Consider the following 18,552-nt stretch of genomic DNA (forward strand, 5'->3'; position numbering starts at 1 on the left):
ATTCACAGAGCAGGAGTGTCTGGACATCATGCCGACAGGCCAGCAGAGCCTAGACAGATCAGGACTAACATGCCGACAGGCCAGCAGAGCCTGGACAGATCAGGACTAACATGCCAGCAGAGCCTGGACAGATCAGGACTAACATGCCGACAGGCCAGCAGAGCCTGGACAGATCAGGACTAACATGCCAGCAGAGCCTGGACAGATCAGGACTAACATGCCGACAGGCCAGCAGAACCTGGACAGATCAGGACTAGCATGCCAGCAGAGCCTGGACAGATCAGGACTAACATGCCGACAGGCCAGCAGAACCTGGACAGATCAGGACTAGCATGCCAGCAGAGCCTGGACAGATCAGGACTAACATGCCAGCAGGCCAGCAAAGCCTGGACAGATCAGGACTAACATGCCGACAGGCCAGCAGAGCAGAACACTAAGCAAACACACAGACCGAGTCCCTTAACAATAACAAAGAGCTGCCACATGGAGAGATCTAGAGAGTTACAGTCTGACTTGCAGTGGATTCTTCATGTCCATTTCAATACACTGAGTCTACGTAGTTCAAGTTCAGGCTCCTGGACATGAAACTAAAGACGTATGAGCTTCAGAAATAGCGGAATTCTAGAGCGGTGTATGGGAGGAGTCATCTGAGGTCAGAGGGGTCTCTAAATCATATGGGGGGTCACCTAGAGGGACGACTAAAGAAGGCGTACGGTCCAGCCACGCTAACGGATACTGGGTCCAAAACACCGGAGTGTACTGTCCAGCCATGCTAACGGATACTGGGTCCAAAACACCGGAGTGTACGGTCCAGCCATGCTAACGGATACTGGGTCCAAAACACCGGAGTGTACTGTCCAGCCATGCTAACGGATACTGGGTCCAAAATGCCGGAGCGTACGGTCCAGCCACGCTAACGGATACTGGGTCCAAAACGCTGGAGCGTACTGTCCATGCTAACGGATACTGGGTCCAAAATGCCGGAGCGTACTGTCCATGCTAACGGATACTGGGTCCAAAATGCCGGAGCGTACTGTCCATGCTAACGGATACTGGGTCCAAAATGCCGGAGCGTACTGTCCATGCTAACGGATACTGGGTCCAAAACGCTGGAGCCGCTGTCCATGCTAACGGATACTGGGTCCAAAAAAATGCGGGGCCATTACTGTCCATGCTAACGGATACTGGGTCCAAAATGCCGGGGCCGCATGCTGTCCATGCTAACGGATACTGGGTCCAAATGCGGGAGCTGTCCATACGTCCATGCTAACGGATACTGGGTCCAAAATGCCGGAGCGTACTGTCCATGCTAACGGATACTGGGTCCAAAACGCTGGGCCTCTTTGTTCTGATATCTGCAGGCATGTAGGGAAGGCCCATTCATTCAATTTGAACTGGCTGTGTCCCATTTCTATAATTAGGTTTTCTACATTCTCTCTGCACTTGTTTACTGCGCTACAGTTACTCCTGTGCCCCAGCAGCTTGCCAGGCTGATATGAGAGGCTCACAGAGAGCCAGTCAGACTGGTCACTGCCCGCTGCCCCTCAGCGCCTCCTCCAAACGCCGCGTCAGCTGCAACACGGCTGTAAACCTCACAAGCCCTCCAGAAACATCAGAACATCACAGGAGGGAAATCACTTAAATCGGCACAATTACCAATGACAACAAAAACTAAAATAACCAAAACAAGCTGTCAGGAGTCCCTCATACATAAAGAGATCCTGTTACCAAGACAACTGGAATAACAACAACATGGGGACATACTGCCACACCACTAAAGACCTCATCGTAGCTTGTTACCACTAAAGACCTCATCGTAGCTTGTTACCACTGAAGACCTCATCGTAGCTTGTTACCACTGAAGACCTCATCGTAGCTTGTTACCACTGAAGACCTCATCGTAGCTTGTTACCACTAAAGACCTCATCGTAGCTTGTTACTTGAACACTTGCACTTGTAGAGTCAAAAAACATGTAGCTCAGTATCCAAGATGCAATAAGTAAAAACATGTAGCTCAGTATCCAAAAAAACATGTATCCAAGATGCAATAAGTAAAAACATGTAGCTCAGTATCCAAAAAAACATGTATCCAAGATGCAATAAGTAAAAACATGTAGCTCAGTATCCAAAAAAACATGTATCCAAGATGCAATAAGTAAAGTAATAACAAAGAGACACAAAGAAATTGAACATTACATCACACGCACCTCTAAAACATCATACACACCTCTAAAACATCATACGCACCTCATACACACCTCTAAAACATCATACGCACCTCTAAAACATCACACGCACCTCTAAAACATCATACACACCTCTAAAACATCATACACACATCTAAAACATCATACACATCCTAAAACATCATAACGCCCTCATGCGGCACATCTAAAACATCACACGCACCTCTAAAACATCATACACACCTCTAAAACATCATACACACATCTAAAACATCATACACACCTCTAAAACATCATACACACATCTAAAACATCATACGCACCTCATACGCACCTCTAAAACATCATACACACATCTAAAACATCATACGCACCTCATACGCACCTCTAAAACATCATACACACATCTAAAACATCATACGCACCTCATACGCACCTCTAAAACATCATACACACCTCTAAAACATCATACACACATCTAAAACATCATACACACATCTAAAACATCACAGGCATCTCTAAAACATCATACACACCTCTAAAACATCATACACACCTCTAAAATAGTACATCATACAAACCTCTAAAACATCATACACACCTCTAAAACATCATACGCACTTCTAAAACACCATACACACCTCTAAAATAGTACATCATACACACCTCTAAAACATCATACACACCTCTAAAACATCATACGCACTTCTAAAACATCATACACACCTCTAAAATAGTACATCATACACACCTCTAAAACATCATACACACTTCTAAAACATCATACACACCTCTAAAACATCATACGCACTTCTAAAACATCATACACACCTCTAAAACATCATACGCACTTCTAAAACATCATACGCACTTCTAAAACATCATACACACCTCTAAAACATCATACGCACTTCTAAAACATCATACACACCTCTAAAACATCATACGCACATCTAAAACTCTCATAGCAACACTTACAACAAGTCTTACTGATCCTAGCACTCACCAGCCGTTTTAAACTGACAAGTAACTGCTAAAACAGCACTCACCGGCACTTATTCTTACTGTACTCTAATGTTTTTTTTTGTTGTCCTAAAATTGTGAGAATTGTTCTAAAACTTACTGTTTACCATGTTGTTAGTCGCTTTGGTTAAAAAGCGTCAGCCAAATGTAATGTAATGTAATGTAATGTAAAACATCATGCACACCTCTAAAATAGGCAAAGGCACAAAGAAGACTTACTGAAACTTCCAAGGCTGTGAAGCACTGAAACTACTGTACACATGTCTATCCTACCTGAGGAGTCTTGTGTACAAGGCTGTGAAGCACTGAAACTACTGTACACATGTCTATCCTACCTGAGGAGTCTTGTGTACAAGGCTGTGAAGCACTGAAACTACTGTACACATGTCTATCCTACCTGAGGAGTCTTGTGTACAAGGCTGTGAAGCACTGAAACTACTGTACACATGTCTATCCTACCTGAGGAGTCTTGTGTACAAGGCTGTGAAGCACTGAAACTACACGTCTATCCTACCTGAGGAGTCTCATGTCCTGGGCTGATGGCTTGAGCTGAAGAAGACCAAATAGCGGCTAGGCGGAGTGCTGAGCTCTTACGGCTCCAGGGTCGGAAGCAATGAGTCAGTGCCCTGCTGCCCCCCCACACACAATTATCTCTATTGTTTAAGAACGTGGGAGGCCTGTATCCTGTGCAGATTAGGTGAAGACTCGTCTTGATCAGCAATGAATCCTTTTCTTTTATCACACTGCAAATTCCTTATGGTCCATGTTAAACATCCACATTGACACTCAAATGCTGAGCTCTGAGTCAGTGTCCATTCATAGAAAACTCTGAGTCCTCATCGTCCATTCATTTCAAACGCTGTCACTGTAATTGTGTTGCCATCCCAGCTAGCAGCATTCCCACAGGCCGCTACTGTAGAGTATCACGGTCCAGAACAGGTCAGGCAGCGTCTTCAGCTACTCTCCTCCTAACGACAGAGAGACTCGCACAGCCCTGCAGACATGGGAAACCTGTAAGAGCTCAGCACGTCAGGGCCGCGGTTTGGGAAGACTGTTGGTTCATCCGAGGCCCCAGATCAGTTTCACTTCTACGACTGCTGGTGTCAGGGTCTTACGACATGCTGTCCCTGCTGCCCTGGGCCTCTAGTGACCGTCACTACTCACTTCCTCTGGCACACACTCCCTTTGGTCTCAACCGACCCTCCACAAAGATTAGCCCACAAAATATATATCTACTCTCTTTTCTCCTCCCTCTCTGTTTTATATCTCTAAGTTTCTCTCTTTCTCTCTGTATATATATATATGTTTCTCTCTCTCTCTCTTTTCTCCCTGTCTTTTTCTCTCTGTTTCTCTGTTTCTCTCTGTCTCTCTCTCTCTCTCTGTTTCTCTCTCTCTCTCTCTCTCTCTCTCTCTGTCTCTCTGTCTCTCTCTCTCTCTCTCTCTCTCTCTGTGACCTTGCTTACAGAGATGGGGGAGAGGCTGTGACCAAAGCAGTCAGCTTCCCGAAAACAAACCCACATACACAAGTGATAGCACTTCACTCAGTGATGACTGAGCTTTTCCCGTTCTCCAATTTATTTGGGACCACGGCTAAAACAGGGCCCTCACAGGTGAGGGACGACAAGTATTTAAGGAAGTGGAAGATGGAAACTGCAGTGGATATCTTTCATCGTTTTTCTACATGTGCTCCACGAAAAAACGGGAACTCAGTAACATGACTCAAGAGCTGGGACTGAGGGCCATCTGCCTAAACCATCATCTTGCGCAAAACACCCGACCACACTGGCCTTCAATCAGCAATTAATACGGCAGTGAAGCAACACGCGGCATGTTCTTATCTGGCACTATGTGCAGCCCATAAAACAACTTCAATCCACCACAATGACAGCTTTAACAAATAATAACATTACAGTGTTGATCCTCAGGACCGTCTGAGTCAGCATCAATAGGCGTAGTCCTCCACTACGTGTCATCTATACCCTATTGACCTTATGAGTGAGTCCAGGACAGAGGTCAGCGCTCCGCAGTGGTGACGAGCCAGGGATGGAGAGATGTGCTTACACCTCCTAGGATCGCGCACGCAGCACCCCGGGGGCCACACACACACACACACACACACCTGTCCCTGTCAGTCAGGCTGGCAGTGGGATCGCGGCGGGATCGGTGTCAGGAACATCTCCTGGACGGCCACCTCGGAACAGGACGCTCCCTGCAGCCCTGGCCTGCCTGCCCCCTGCTGTAAATCCTCTCTGGGCAACGCAACACAACGCAGCGCAACGCAACGCAGCGCAACGCAACGCAGCGCAACGCAACGCAACGCAACGCAGCGCAACGCACAGCGCAACGCAACGCAACGCAGCGCAACGCAACGCAACGCAGCGCAACGCAACGCAGCGCAACGCAACGCAGCGCAACGCAACGCAACGCAGCGCAACGCAACGCAGCGCAACGCAACGCAACGCAACGCAACGCAGCGCAACGCAACGCAACGCAGCGCAACGCAACGCAGCGCAACGCAACGCAGCGCAACGCAACGCAGCGCAACGCAACGCAACGCAACGCAGCGCAACGCAACGCAACGCAACGCAACGCAGCGCAACGCAACGCAACGCAACGCAACGCAGCGCAACGCAACGCAACGCAGCGCAACGCAACGCAACGCAACGCAGCGCAACGCAACGCAACGCAACGCAGCGCAACGCAACGCAACGCAACGCAACGCAACGCAACGCAACGCAACGCAACGCAACGCAACGCAACGCAACGCAACGCAACGCAGCGCAACGCAACGCAACGCAACGCAACGCAACGCAGCGCAACGCAACGCAGCGCAACGCAACGCAACGCAGCGCAACGCAACGCAACGCAACGCAGCGCAACGCAACGCAACGCAACGCAGCGCAACGCAACGCAACGCAACGCAACGCAACGCAACGCAGCGCAACGCAACGCAACGCAACGCAACGCAGCGCAACGCAACGCAACGCAGCGCAACGCAACGCAGCGCAACGCAACGCAGCGCAACGCAACGCAACGCAACGCAACGCAACGCAACGCAGCGCAACGCAACGCAGCGCAACGCAACGCAGCGCAACGCAACGCAGCGCAACGCAACGCAGCGCAACGCAACGCAGCGCAACGCAACGCAGCGCAACGCAACGCAACGCAGCGCAACGCAACGCAGCGCAACGCAACGCAACGCAGCGCAACGCAACGCAACGCAACGCAGCGCAACGCAACGCAGCGCAACGCAACGCAGCGCAACGCAACGCAGCGCAACGCAACGCAGCGCAACGCAACGCAACGCAACGCAGCGCAACGCAACGCAACGCAACGCAACGCAGCGCAACGCAACGCAGCGCAACGCAACGCAGCGCAACGCAACGCAGCGCAACGCACACAACGCATGGCTAACGCATAGCGCAACGCAACCCCAGCGCGCGCAACGCAGCGCAACGCAACGCAACGCAACGCAGCGCAACGCATGCCACCACTGCTCTGCACCAGCCCTGCAGCCCTCACACAGACGCCTGGTGAGATCTCACACACACACTCACACACACACACACACACACACACACACACACACACAGATGCCTGGTGAGATCTCACACACACACACTCACACACAGGTGCCTGGTGGGATCTCACACACACACACTCACACACACACACACACACACACACACACACACAAACGCCTGGTGAGATCTCACACACACACTCACACACACACACACACACAGACGCCTGGTGAGATCTCACACACACACACTCACACACAGGTGCCTGGTGGGATCTCACACACACACACACTCACACACACACACGGCACACACACACAGGTGCCTGGTGAGATCTCACACACACACACACACACAGAGATGCCTGGTGAGATCTCTCACACACACACACACACACACACACACACACACAGACGCCTGGTGAGATCTCATACACACACACACACAGACGCCTGGTGAGATTTCACACACACGGCACACACACACAGAGGCCTGGTAAGATTTCACACACACACACACACACACACACACACACACACACACACACACACACACACACACACACACACAGGCAAAAGAGCATTTATTTCTGCCTACGTTCAGGTGTCCAGCAGCACCCTTTGTCTACAATGAGTGATGTGATGGGTAATGTGCAATCATCAGGGTGAATCTTTCACACGGTGACCTGGCCCACCTTAGTGTGATAGCACACTCAAAACAGACCTGCACCACCTTAGTGTGTTAGTGTGCTTCTTCTCCCATAGCCCACTCAAAACAGAAAAGTACACCTATTGCCGCTATTGGGTACCGTAGAGCAGTGCTTCTGAACTGCCGTAGAGTATGTGATAGTGTTTACTATGACAAAAACTATTAAAACCATATGTGATAGTGTTTACTATGACAAAACCATTGGGTACCATAGAGTATGTGATCACCAAGTATTGGGTACCATAGGTATGTGTTCACTATGACAAAACTATTGGGTACCATAGAGTATGTGTTCACTATGACAAAACTATTGGGTACCATAGGTATGTGATCACTATGACAAAACTATTGGGTACCATAGGTATGTGTTCACTATGACAAAACTATTGGGTACCATAGGTATGTGATCACTATGACAAAACTATTGGGTACCATAGGTATGTGTTCACTATGACAAAACTATTGGGTACCATAGAGTATGTGATCACTATGACAAAACTATTGGGTACCATAGAGTATGTGTTCACTATGACAAAACTATTGGGTACCATAGAGTATGTGATCACTATGACAAAACTATTGGGTACCATAGAGTATGTGTTCACTATGACAAAACTATTGGGTACCATAGGTATGTGTTCACTATGACAAAACTATTGGGTACCATAGGTATGTGATCACTATGACAAAACTATTGGGTACCATAGGTATGTGTTCACTATGACAAAACTATTGGGTACCATAGAGTATGTGTTCACTATGACAAAACTATTGGGCACCGTGAGAGCAGTGTTTGAACTGTCAGAGAGTATGTGATAGTGTTTCTACTATGACAAAACTATTTCGCACCATAGGTATGTGTTCACTATGACAAAACTATTGGGTACCATAGAGTATGTGATCACTATGACAAAACTATTGGGTACCATTAGGTATGTGATGGTATTTACTATGACAAAACTATTGGGTACCATAGAGTATGTGATAGTGTTTACTATGACAAAACTATTGGGTACCATAGGTATGTGTTCACTATGACAAAACTATTGGGTACCATAGGTATGTGTTCACTATGACAAAACTATTGGGTACCATAGGTATGTGTTCACTATGACAAAACTATTGGGTACCATAGGTATGTGTTCACTATGACAAAACTATTGGGTACCATAGAGTATGTGTTCACTGCGACAAAACTATTAGGTACCATAGAGTATTAGAGTATGTGATAGTGCTTTACTATGACAAAACTATTGGGTACCATAGAGTATGTGATAGTGTTTACTATGACAAAACTATTGGGTACCATAGAGTATGTGATCACTATGACAAAACTATTGGGTACCATAGAGTATGTGTTCACTATGACAAAACTATTGGGTACCATAGAGTATGTGTTCACTGCGACAAAACTATTAGGTACCATAGAGTATGTGATAGTGTTCACTGTGACAAAACTAGACTTAGACTTGAAAAACTATGAAATCAGTCCAGTTTGCTCCAGAGAAGAGTTAAAAGATATAAATAATAATGAGTAAAATACATAAAGTGCCTAACCGCATATACATTTATCTGACTATGGGCAGTTCTTTGTTAAGGATGGTCACGGCTGATGGAATGAATGACCGCTTGTAAGCATTCTTCCTTGCCATTGGGACTGCAAGTCTCCGTCCTGATGGCAGCAGCTGGAAAGCACAGTGGAGGGCATGAGTTGGATCTTGATAAACCTGTAATGCCTTTTTTAATAAAATCTGTGAATACAGGTGTGAGAGTTGATGTTGTTTATGTCCAATGATCTTTCCGCCCTGGTTGACTATTTGTGCCAGTGTGTTCTTTTGTTTGACCGAAAGGTGCCCATACCATGACACGATGTTGAACGTCAGCACACTCTCGGTCAGTGATTTGTAGACCATGGTCATTGTGCGCTGGCTGGTGTTGAGGCTCCTGAGTTTCCTCAGAAGGGCCAGGCGCTGTCTCCCTTTTTTGAATATGTAGTCCACATGGTTTTGAAATTGTAACTGGTGATCTATTATTGTTCCGAGATATTTGAATTGAGTGACCAGCTCCACTTCCTGACCCTTCATGCTGATTGGCTTGAAGGTGGGCACAGAGTCTTTATTACCTCCTCTCCTGCTGCTTCCTAGCCACATCTCCTTGGTCTTGGCGATGTTGAGATCCAGCAAGCTGCTGTCGAACCAGGAATCCCTGCTGTAGCACCCTGCTGTAGCACCCTGCTGTAGCACCCTGCTGTACCCTGCTGTACCCTGCTGTAGCACCCTGCTGTACCCTGCTGTAGCACCCTGCTGTACCCTGTAGCACCCTGCTGTAGCACCCTGCTGTAGCGTGCTGTAGCACATGCCTGATGGGACAGCAGGCTGAGAGGTGGACGGACTCAAACGGACTTCACAGCAGCTCTGATACGACTCCCTGACCCTGTGACGATTGGGAGCATTCCAAATGAGCGAGATACGCTGGCTTTTCCAAGCCTAGTCCACAATGCTTAAGATGGCCACTGGTCAAATTAAGTAATCACTGGTCAAATGAAGTAATGACTGGTCAAATGAAGTCATCAGGTCAAATGAAGTAATGACTGGTCAAATGAAGTCATCACTGGTCAAATTAAAGGGGACATATTATGCAAATTTCACTTTTTGCATCCTTTTGTACCTCCATTTGGGTCTCTACAGCTCCTAATAACACTCCAAGCGCGAAGAAAAGCCATCCATCCGTTTTCTGTGAGTCAGTTGAAAGATTTTGGTGTCAGGAATCATAGGAATCATTTGAATGGCTCCCTTATACTGACGTCAAAATAAGGAAATTTGCATAGAACCACCCTGGCGCCACCCCTCACCTCTCAACCCCCACATAGCCCCACCCACTCGATTAGTTGAAGATCCGCCATTAGTTTGCTGGTTTAACAAGCACAGACACCGAGCACAATGGCTACAAGGAAGAGCAAGTCACACATGAAGTGTTGTGTTGTTAGCTGCACAGAACAACACAAATCCTTGCACTTTCTCCCAGCCTAAGAGAACAGAAGAACCGAGTGGCTCCATTTCATTTTCGATGGCCATGTTCCAGCAACAGTCAGCAAAAATCTTGTGTGTGCGAACCACTTCAAGACAGATTGCTTTGAAAACCTAGGACAGTACACTGAGGGATTAGCCATCAAACTTCGTTTGACAGAGGGATCTGTACCTACTGTCCGTGGCAAGTCACAAGATAAGAGACATGTAAGTACTTTCAAATAATGACTTTTGTGTTTCTATCGCAGTTATGCATGAACTAAAGTTAGGTTGTTCGTGTCATTTAGCACAAGCTAACGCAAACATTACGGCTAACGTTAGCCCTGCATCTGCTTGGAGTGAGCATTTTCTCCATTCCAAATTGCAAATGCAGCACACAGCCGATCGAGTCATATTTGACAATCCCAGTCAATAATATCTGAAAGTAATGATTGTTAAAATGTTGTCTAGACGCTAGACCTCCATTAAATATTGTCGTGTTATCTACAATTGAGGCGACCAACAGCTAAAAGACCTTAGTATAAGCTTATGTTAGCTTGTAGCCTCACTTTATAACATTATCCAGTGTTTGCACATTTCCCCTATAGCTCTATTTCGTTTAAGCTGCAAGGGTTTGTCACAATTTGAAGTCGTTTTGTCCTTACTGATGAGGAGTTAGATATGGTTATGTTATCTACAATGAAGGTGGCCAGTAAGCTCTTAGTCTAGGCTAATGTTTGCTGTTGTAAATAAAGAGAGATATAGTACTGACAGTGCAAGAAGTTGTAGCCTCAGTTTTTAGCTCAAAGTAAACGTGCATATTATGTGCATGCCATTATTTTCATGTTTGGTTTTCTCTTTACTGCGCAAGACTCTACCTGCTCTGCATTACAATGTGGATGCTGCATGAGACCAGGCCACCTTATCCTCTGGGGACCCTCTCTACAGGATGCATTTCCCAAAGTACAGGAAGGGAGAGTGCAGGGTGAAACCCATCAAAACCGAGACAACATTCCGTAAGTTACATATTTTATTGTTGATGAATAAAAAATTATCTGTTCATTTTGCCTGCTATTGCACTATGGTGTCTTTACAATGAACAAAACAATAAATAAATGTACAATGAAATACTTTACAAACTATGTACATAGTTACGAAGTGTGAAATATTGCACAGGGTATGTGGAAGACTTGATGGGCTTCATCATGGGCGAGGTCTTTGGACCAAGAAGCATACAGGGAGGAACTCCTGAAAATAAACATTTCTCCGGACCTGTCCTCAGAGTTTGAGCACCCAGAGAAGGAGGAGGTGATCGCCAACTATGTGTCTCACTTCAATCCAGGGGAGGCAGTTTGAAGCCCACATATTGTCCTTGGCTGTCAGGAAACTCCCTCAAACACGCAGGGACCACACATGACGGGATGACGAAATTTATTCTGCATCCAAGGAATCCCCAACACCAACTGACAAAACTCCTGTAGGCAAGCTATCTGTAACGACTAAAAAAAAAAAAAAAAAACATTGCAGTAGTTAGCAGGTTACATAATCTGTCAGTTCTGTCAAAAGTGCAAAGTGCAATTGTCATATTGCAAATGTAATGTTTTATTTCTGTTTTGTGTAATAAATATATTGTAATGTCTTAAATGTGTCACGAGTGTATGTTTGATACCTGCTGAGTTTGCAGACAATAGCCATACATTAAAAGAAAGAAAACAACAATTGGGGCATGTGTTGGTGTGTAAGGCCATTAGTGACCTATGAACATTAGTAAGACTAACATCTGCTTTTGCTGATAAAAACGGTAGCCTGTCACTTCTCAAACACTGAGAAAAACAAATAAGTAGCTTAATAAATAACAAATACTGCTCTATTCCGCGTAGCCGTAAGGCCCCATGGTCAGCTCTGTATATGTTCAGTGCGTTCTGAAGAGAATAAACATTCAGGCACACCGGGTATAAACCCGTCTGCTGACGTCGTGTGATCTATAATGGTAAGGTGAGTGCTATGCTAGCACAGTCCCTAGCATTATTCGTAAATGAGTGAGTAATATGGCAGCATACTCGCTAGCTCATTTGTAAATAAGTTAGTAACAGGGTAACATATCTGCAGGCCTTTCTGTAGCTTAGAAAAGTTACCTGTGTAATCTCCTGGCAGCATATACTCTGCCTCAGTTGGCATTGCCCAACAATTTCCACAAGCACACCTATATAATAATTAAAATAATAATAAAAGCTATTCAAGTGCTGTGAATCTAGTGAAGTTTCAAATACAAGCAAATGTTAAATATTGTAAAAAGACTGGCTTTGTCACACAAAATTACATTCCGTTTACTTCGTAACAGGCTGAACAGGGTAAAGGCTAATAGCCAAGACTAATTTGGCACGTAGGAGAGATAGCAAAGACATTGATTTAAAAAGTTAACAAACCATTTAGAAACTGCTTGCAGCATTCGTGAAGGTGTTTTTGCAGGTGGCTCCTCTTCATCTTGATCTGGGTCCGACTCTGGGTCGAAAATGTTGGGCTAGAGTGCGCCTCGGTATTCCGTCATTTTCACCCAAGCAGTGGAGGTTTTCACGTGAAGAAAACCAACAGCGTAAACACCTGACAGGTGGGCGTGGCCAGCAGTAGCTTATTTGCATAAAAGTGACAGAGTCATTAAACGGCTCATTCTGAAAGGGACTGAAGCTGGCAAGAATAGAGGCTGCAGAGATCTCTTTATGTGAGATTGATTTTGTGCAAAAAACTTTATGAACATGTTTTGTATAGCCATAGACCTATTCTAACTTGTTTAAAAAGAGGTATAATATGTCTCCTTTAAGTCGACACCGAAGCAATCACCGTCCAAGGGGGCATGAGGTGAGGGGACTATGCAGAAGTTGGCAAATCATCTCCAAAGCAACCAGACACAGCTGGAGAAATGTCTGGCCTCAGTCACAGAGCAATCACTTCCATTTTTACATTTATAGCCAATTTACACCCCTCAGAAGCAGCTCCAGCATCTGTCACACTGCTAAATTAAGAGCGCACACACTCACACGCACACACACTACACTGCTAAATTAAGAGCGCCTGTCTAACACCAGGGCCGCCAGAGCCTGGCCCACACACCACACCACACACACACACACACACACACATACCACACCACATACACACACACCACACATACACACACACACACACACATACACCACACACACACACACACACACCACACCACACCACACCACATACACACACATACACCACACACACACATACACCACACCACATACACACAAACACACACAAACACACATGTACACTCACACCACCACACCACACACACACACATACACACATGTACACTCACACCACACACCACACACACATGTACACTCACACCACCACACACACACACACATCCTCATCCTCAGAGCTCCACCTACACCCTTGTATCAGTCTCTATCTCTCTATCTCTCTCTCTCTCTCTCTCTCGCTCTCTCTCACACAGTAGCCAAAGGGGCAGTATCTCTGTAAGCAGGGTGCGATTTGTGTAAAAACCAGAGGGGGGGGATGATTTTGAATAAGTTTGTATTGTAAATACCTTGAAAATGAACGAACGGTTCATAGCCTAATAATGTCATGGCTAATAATACCCTATATTATTTTTGCCACCTTTGTAACATTTTAGTTTTAGTTTACCGTGGTGTATGACTTTAAACAGCGAGTGTGCTTGGTATGATGATCTACTCCTCTAATGCAGGGTAGGACTACGTTTTGACAAGCATGCAAATTCACCTTGTTCTTGCCCCATCTGAAATGACTCCTCTACTTTTCCTGCCTCCATCCTTTCTGTATTTGTTGTGTAAAAAAACGTTGTATATGATGGCACTGAAGTCTTAAGTGAATTGGCTAACAGTGTTAGATAGATAGATACTTTATTGATCCCCAGGGGAAATTCAAGGTCTCAGCAGCAGCATACATACAACACAAACACATTCTTTAACAAAAGAATTTGTTAGTTGTTAGTTGGTAACCAAATAGCCTACCCATTGCGCTACACGCTGCGTAGGCTACGTGCATTCTCTCTCCTGCTGATTTGCGTTCAGTAGCCAAGTGCGTAATATTGCAAAAGTTGAAAAAATAAATGTGTTTATTGTAGCCTACAGAAAATAAATAGCCTATCATACTGTCAGTTAATTGCCTACAGTGCAGTGAAGAGTTTGGAGAGTAAAGTTATAGGGCAACTTGAAGTTTTATGAAAATAATTTACGAACCAGAACATAAAGACCATGAAGCTTCTATTTCTTGCAGCTGTTAAAACACGCACCAACATTCGTTTTTGCAGTACAGATTATTTCTAAAAGTTATTTGTCTACTAGGCCTAGCCTATACTGGCTGATTTATCAAACGAGTGCTTTCTCGTTCGTCCTCCGCAAACTACAGGTGTTTCGGTAGAGAGCCATTGAATAAGTGATGCCAAGCATTTTCTGTGACACTTTTTGTGACATTCAGCAAATATCTCCTCATTTAATGTAAGTTCCTTCGGACAATAGGCCTACGTTCTACTCTACGTGCAGTTGTCCTCCATCTCAGTTGCATCAGTTTTCTAATTTTGAAGGTTCTAAAACATTATTATGCTTCACGGAATCCTTCTCGTTTTCTTTCATTTGTCTAGCTAACTTTTCCATTGAAACTAGCCATTTATGATGGATTACACACTCGACATTCTGAAATGTCCTGCACGATCAAGGCCAAATTAAGTTATTGTGTGACAGGTTGTGTCAGCAGCATGAGTGCTGACGGTGACGGTGCGTTTCTGATGTCAGATTATTATGTAGGCTAGCCTACTAGACTGTTCTCACGTTGCAGCGCTTTACTTATATGAAGTAGCATTAATCAATATGAGGGGCAGAGGGGGATAAATGTTGTCCCCACCGGGGATAAAAATAATTTAGCAGAGGTAGGGATAGGAAAACCAGAGGGGGGAAATCCTCACCATCCCCCCCTACAAATCGCACCCTGTCTGTAAGGAACAAATGACCCTAGAAATTGAACAGATAGGAGCACATGCCGTTCACCCTTTATGGCATATGCCATGTAATGGGCTAATCGGTAGCACCGTATCAGAATGGAGTGATTAGTGCCATGATCCTGTGGTGTTGGCTGGAGCAGATGGAAGAGATCTGGTTTATAAGTGGAGACATGCGCCTTTAGCATTTAACCCTATTATTTAGCAATGCTAAAAAAGTAGGGCTACACAAAACTGTGCATGACATGCCATTTATTATAATTTAATGTGTTTATTGCCATTTACCAGTTGCAAGTCATACCATTCATCATATTACCACTATAATATAATAAATGCTACAATTCACAAAATACACAGTACTGTAGTATTACCGGAGCAAACGCTATACAAAGAACTGAAAAGCCTCAGGTGATAGGTAAGGGGTGGCGGGGGTCTATCCTAAACTTGCTGCAGCACTGATTACTGTGAAGATGTCATCTTAAACTCTAACAACAGGCACCAATAAACACTTAACTAATTTAGACATTTAGGCTACTTCTTCATACCAACATATAATCTACACATTATTTTAACAAGTACAAGTTTAATGTGTAAATCCGCGAACCACAAGGTAGGCTACGCGCAAACCTCATTAGGGGATGGGTCGTGCCCGAGGGAAATAATAGCCTAGCTATTGCGTATGTGACATAAAGTATGGCACGACCCTGGGAGGTTCAAACAGTATGCCACTAATATTTAACCTCAGCGCTGTCCATGCGAGAGCAAATATTTGAAGATGTTGACAAGACAACTCCCTTCTCATTGCGTAACTACAATTAACGAGCGACAGATCCGCGAAATAGAGGAGGCAAACATACTCGGCTCGCGCGCTGCGCTCGTGCGGCAGCAGGGAGCCTGACATCCATACCATACCATACTACAACATGCCAGCAAAGAAGTAGCCTACTAAGAAAATGATCTCATGTCTTTCGCAGGACAACTTTTTCTAACGCAACAAACTATTTCCACTAAGAGGGAAGGGAAGTAAACTGTCGTCGAGCTGTCATGAATCAACTGTTTAAGTGAACTTGGCTAACAGACCATCGCACTGACCTGTTTTTCAGAGGCTGGCTCTTCAGCTCGTAATACGTTTTAGGCTCTTCATGAAAATCCTCCCCAACCTCGAAGTCGGGTACTATGCCCGATTCTGCTTGCATGCCGTCAGCTGTCAACTTTCTATTATACTCGAATAAATTACTAAAACTTCAGTTTCGGGGAACGGTATCAGACACACGCAGTGCCAGCCACTGTGATGTGAACTATTCCGTCCTCCCAATGCTCCACTGTCTGTAAAATTCTGTAGTCCTCTGGAAAATGTGATACTCATTCAGTGAAGTGGTGGATACGTGTGCAGTAACTACAAGAACCATGATTCATAGCGGCAATGAGTGGTTGCTTGATATGGTGGTGTCAGCATCTTTTCATTGGTCACAGCAAAGACACATTTACACTGATCTTTGGTGGTGAGAAATGTATGCAACTTCAAAACCGCAAGTAGCACATTCAGTCAAAGCATTGGTCTCACGAGGGAAATAACTCGGGGAAAGAAAATATGTAAATATGTGTTGCTCAAATATGTGCATTTCGCATTGCTATGTGCCATATTCGATAGGCGTAGGCTATGAAGAAAAAATGTGTAAAATACTTGTGCTATGGTTTTAAAACTTGATGTTTGCACACTCACCAAGACCACAATAAAGTTGCGGTAAATAAAGTTATTGACTATATCCACTTGATGGCAGCACATCACAATTGAAATCCCAGAGTGAGTGCCTGCGAGCCTGCGCACTTAGAAGCACATGCTGGGCGCTAGTAGCCTATGCTCTTTTTATGTTTACTATTCCAATGCCACATACACACACAAACACGTGTAAAGAATGGTAATAACAACAGTAGGCTATGTGTGGGGCTTCACAGAATATTTGTTGATATGTAGATCAGTTATTTGGGTCCAATTCATTTACCAGCCTACTTTACGCTCTACTTGCCTATATGTGAATATTGTGTGTGTGTGTGTGTGTGTGTGTGTGTGTGTGTGTGTGTGTGTGTTCCATTAACTGTCGAGGCTGTGATAATTGTCTGTGTGTGTGTGTGTGTTCCAGTAACTGTCAAGGCTGTAATAATTGTGTGGGTGTCTTCTCCCCACCCACCAGGCCTCTCTGTTGACTATCACACTCAGCTGCCATCTCCAGAGGAAGGGTGAGATCAGGAGACAGCAGGGCCGTGCAGAGGCACCAGTGGACACTACTGAGGAGCCGCATCTCTCTGTTACGCACTCAAACTGGCTGTGCGGTCAGCTTCCACACACACACACACACACACACACTGCTCTTTCAGGAATCACACACACACACACACCACACACCACACAACACACACACACACACACACACACACTGCTCTTTAAGAAATCACACACACACACACACACACACACACACACCACACAACACACACACACTGCTCTTTAAGGAATCACACACACACACACACACACACACACACACACACACACACACACTGCTCTTTAAGGAATCACACACACACACACACTGCTCTTTAAGGAATCACACACACACACACACACCACACAACACACACACACACACACACATTGCTCTTTAAGAAATCACACACACACACAAACACACACCACACAGCACACACACACACACACACTGCTCTTTAAGGAATCACACACACACACACACACACACACACACACACACACACACTGCTCTTTAAGGAATCACACACACACACACACACACACTGCTCTTTAAGGAATCACACACACACACACACACACACACACTGCTCTTTAAGGAATCACACACACACACACACACACACACACACACACACTGCTCTTTAAGGAATCACACACACACACACACACACACACACACACCGTTATTCATCTCTTCCTCCATATTTTCTTCATCTGGAATCAGCAAACAGGTTCCCAGGTGTGTTCGTCCACTTAATTATAATAATGTCCAATGAATCCACTGCCAAAAAACATCATTCCCTATTCCCACATCCTATTCCCA

At 45.3% G+C, this 18,552-nt stretch overlaps 1 protein-coding gene and 1 long non-coding RNA gene across 4 annotated transcripts in view; one reads left to right on the forward strand and one right to left on the reverse strand.

The window, feature by feature from the left end:
- Positions 1-16,762, reverse strand: part of LOC125293685 (microphthalmia-associated transcription factor-like) — a 46,050-nt gene extending 29,288 nt beyond the window's left edge. Inside the window, exon 1 of one of the 3 annotated variants that reach the window (XM_048241761.1) lies at positions 16,553-16,762. In XM_048241761.1, the coding sequence (XP_048097718.1) occupies positions 16,553-16,656 (104 nt within the window). In that variant the 5' untranslated portion in view covers positions 16,657-16,762. Of the gene's footprint in view, positions 1-3,723; positions 4,428-16,552 lie in introns of those variants that run through there. The other 2 variants (XM_048241762.1, XM_048241764.1) reach the window with 2 other exon arrangements.
- Positions 10,334-11,830, forward strand: LOC125293702. Its single transcript, XR_007193404.1, has 3 exons — positions 10,334-10,674; positions 11,318-11,462; positions 11,623-11,830. It is a non-coding gene; the product is annotated as an uncharacterized LOC125293702 (long non-coding RNA).
- Positions 16,763-18,552: the final 1,790 nt, after the last annotated feature.

The sequence above is a fragment of the Alosa alosa genome, chromosome 4 (assembly GCF_017589495.1).
Source record: "Alosa alosa isolate M-15738 ecotype Scorff River chromosome 4, AALO_Geno_1.1, whole genome shotgun sequence".
In the NCBI taxonomy this organism is placed as follows: Eukaryota; Metazoa; Chordata; class Actinopteri; order Clupeiformes; family Clupeidae; genus Alosa; species Alosa alosa.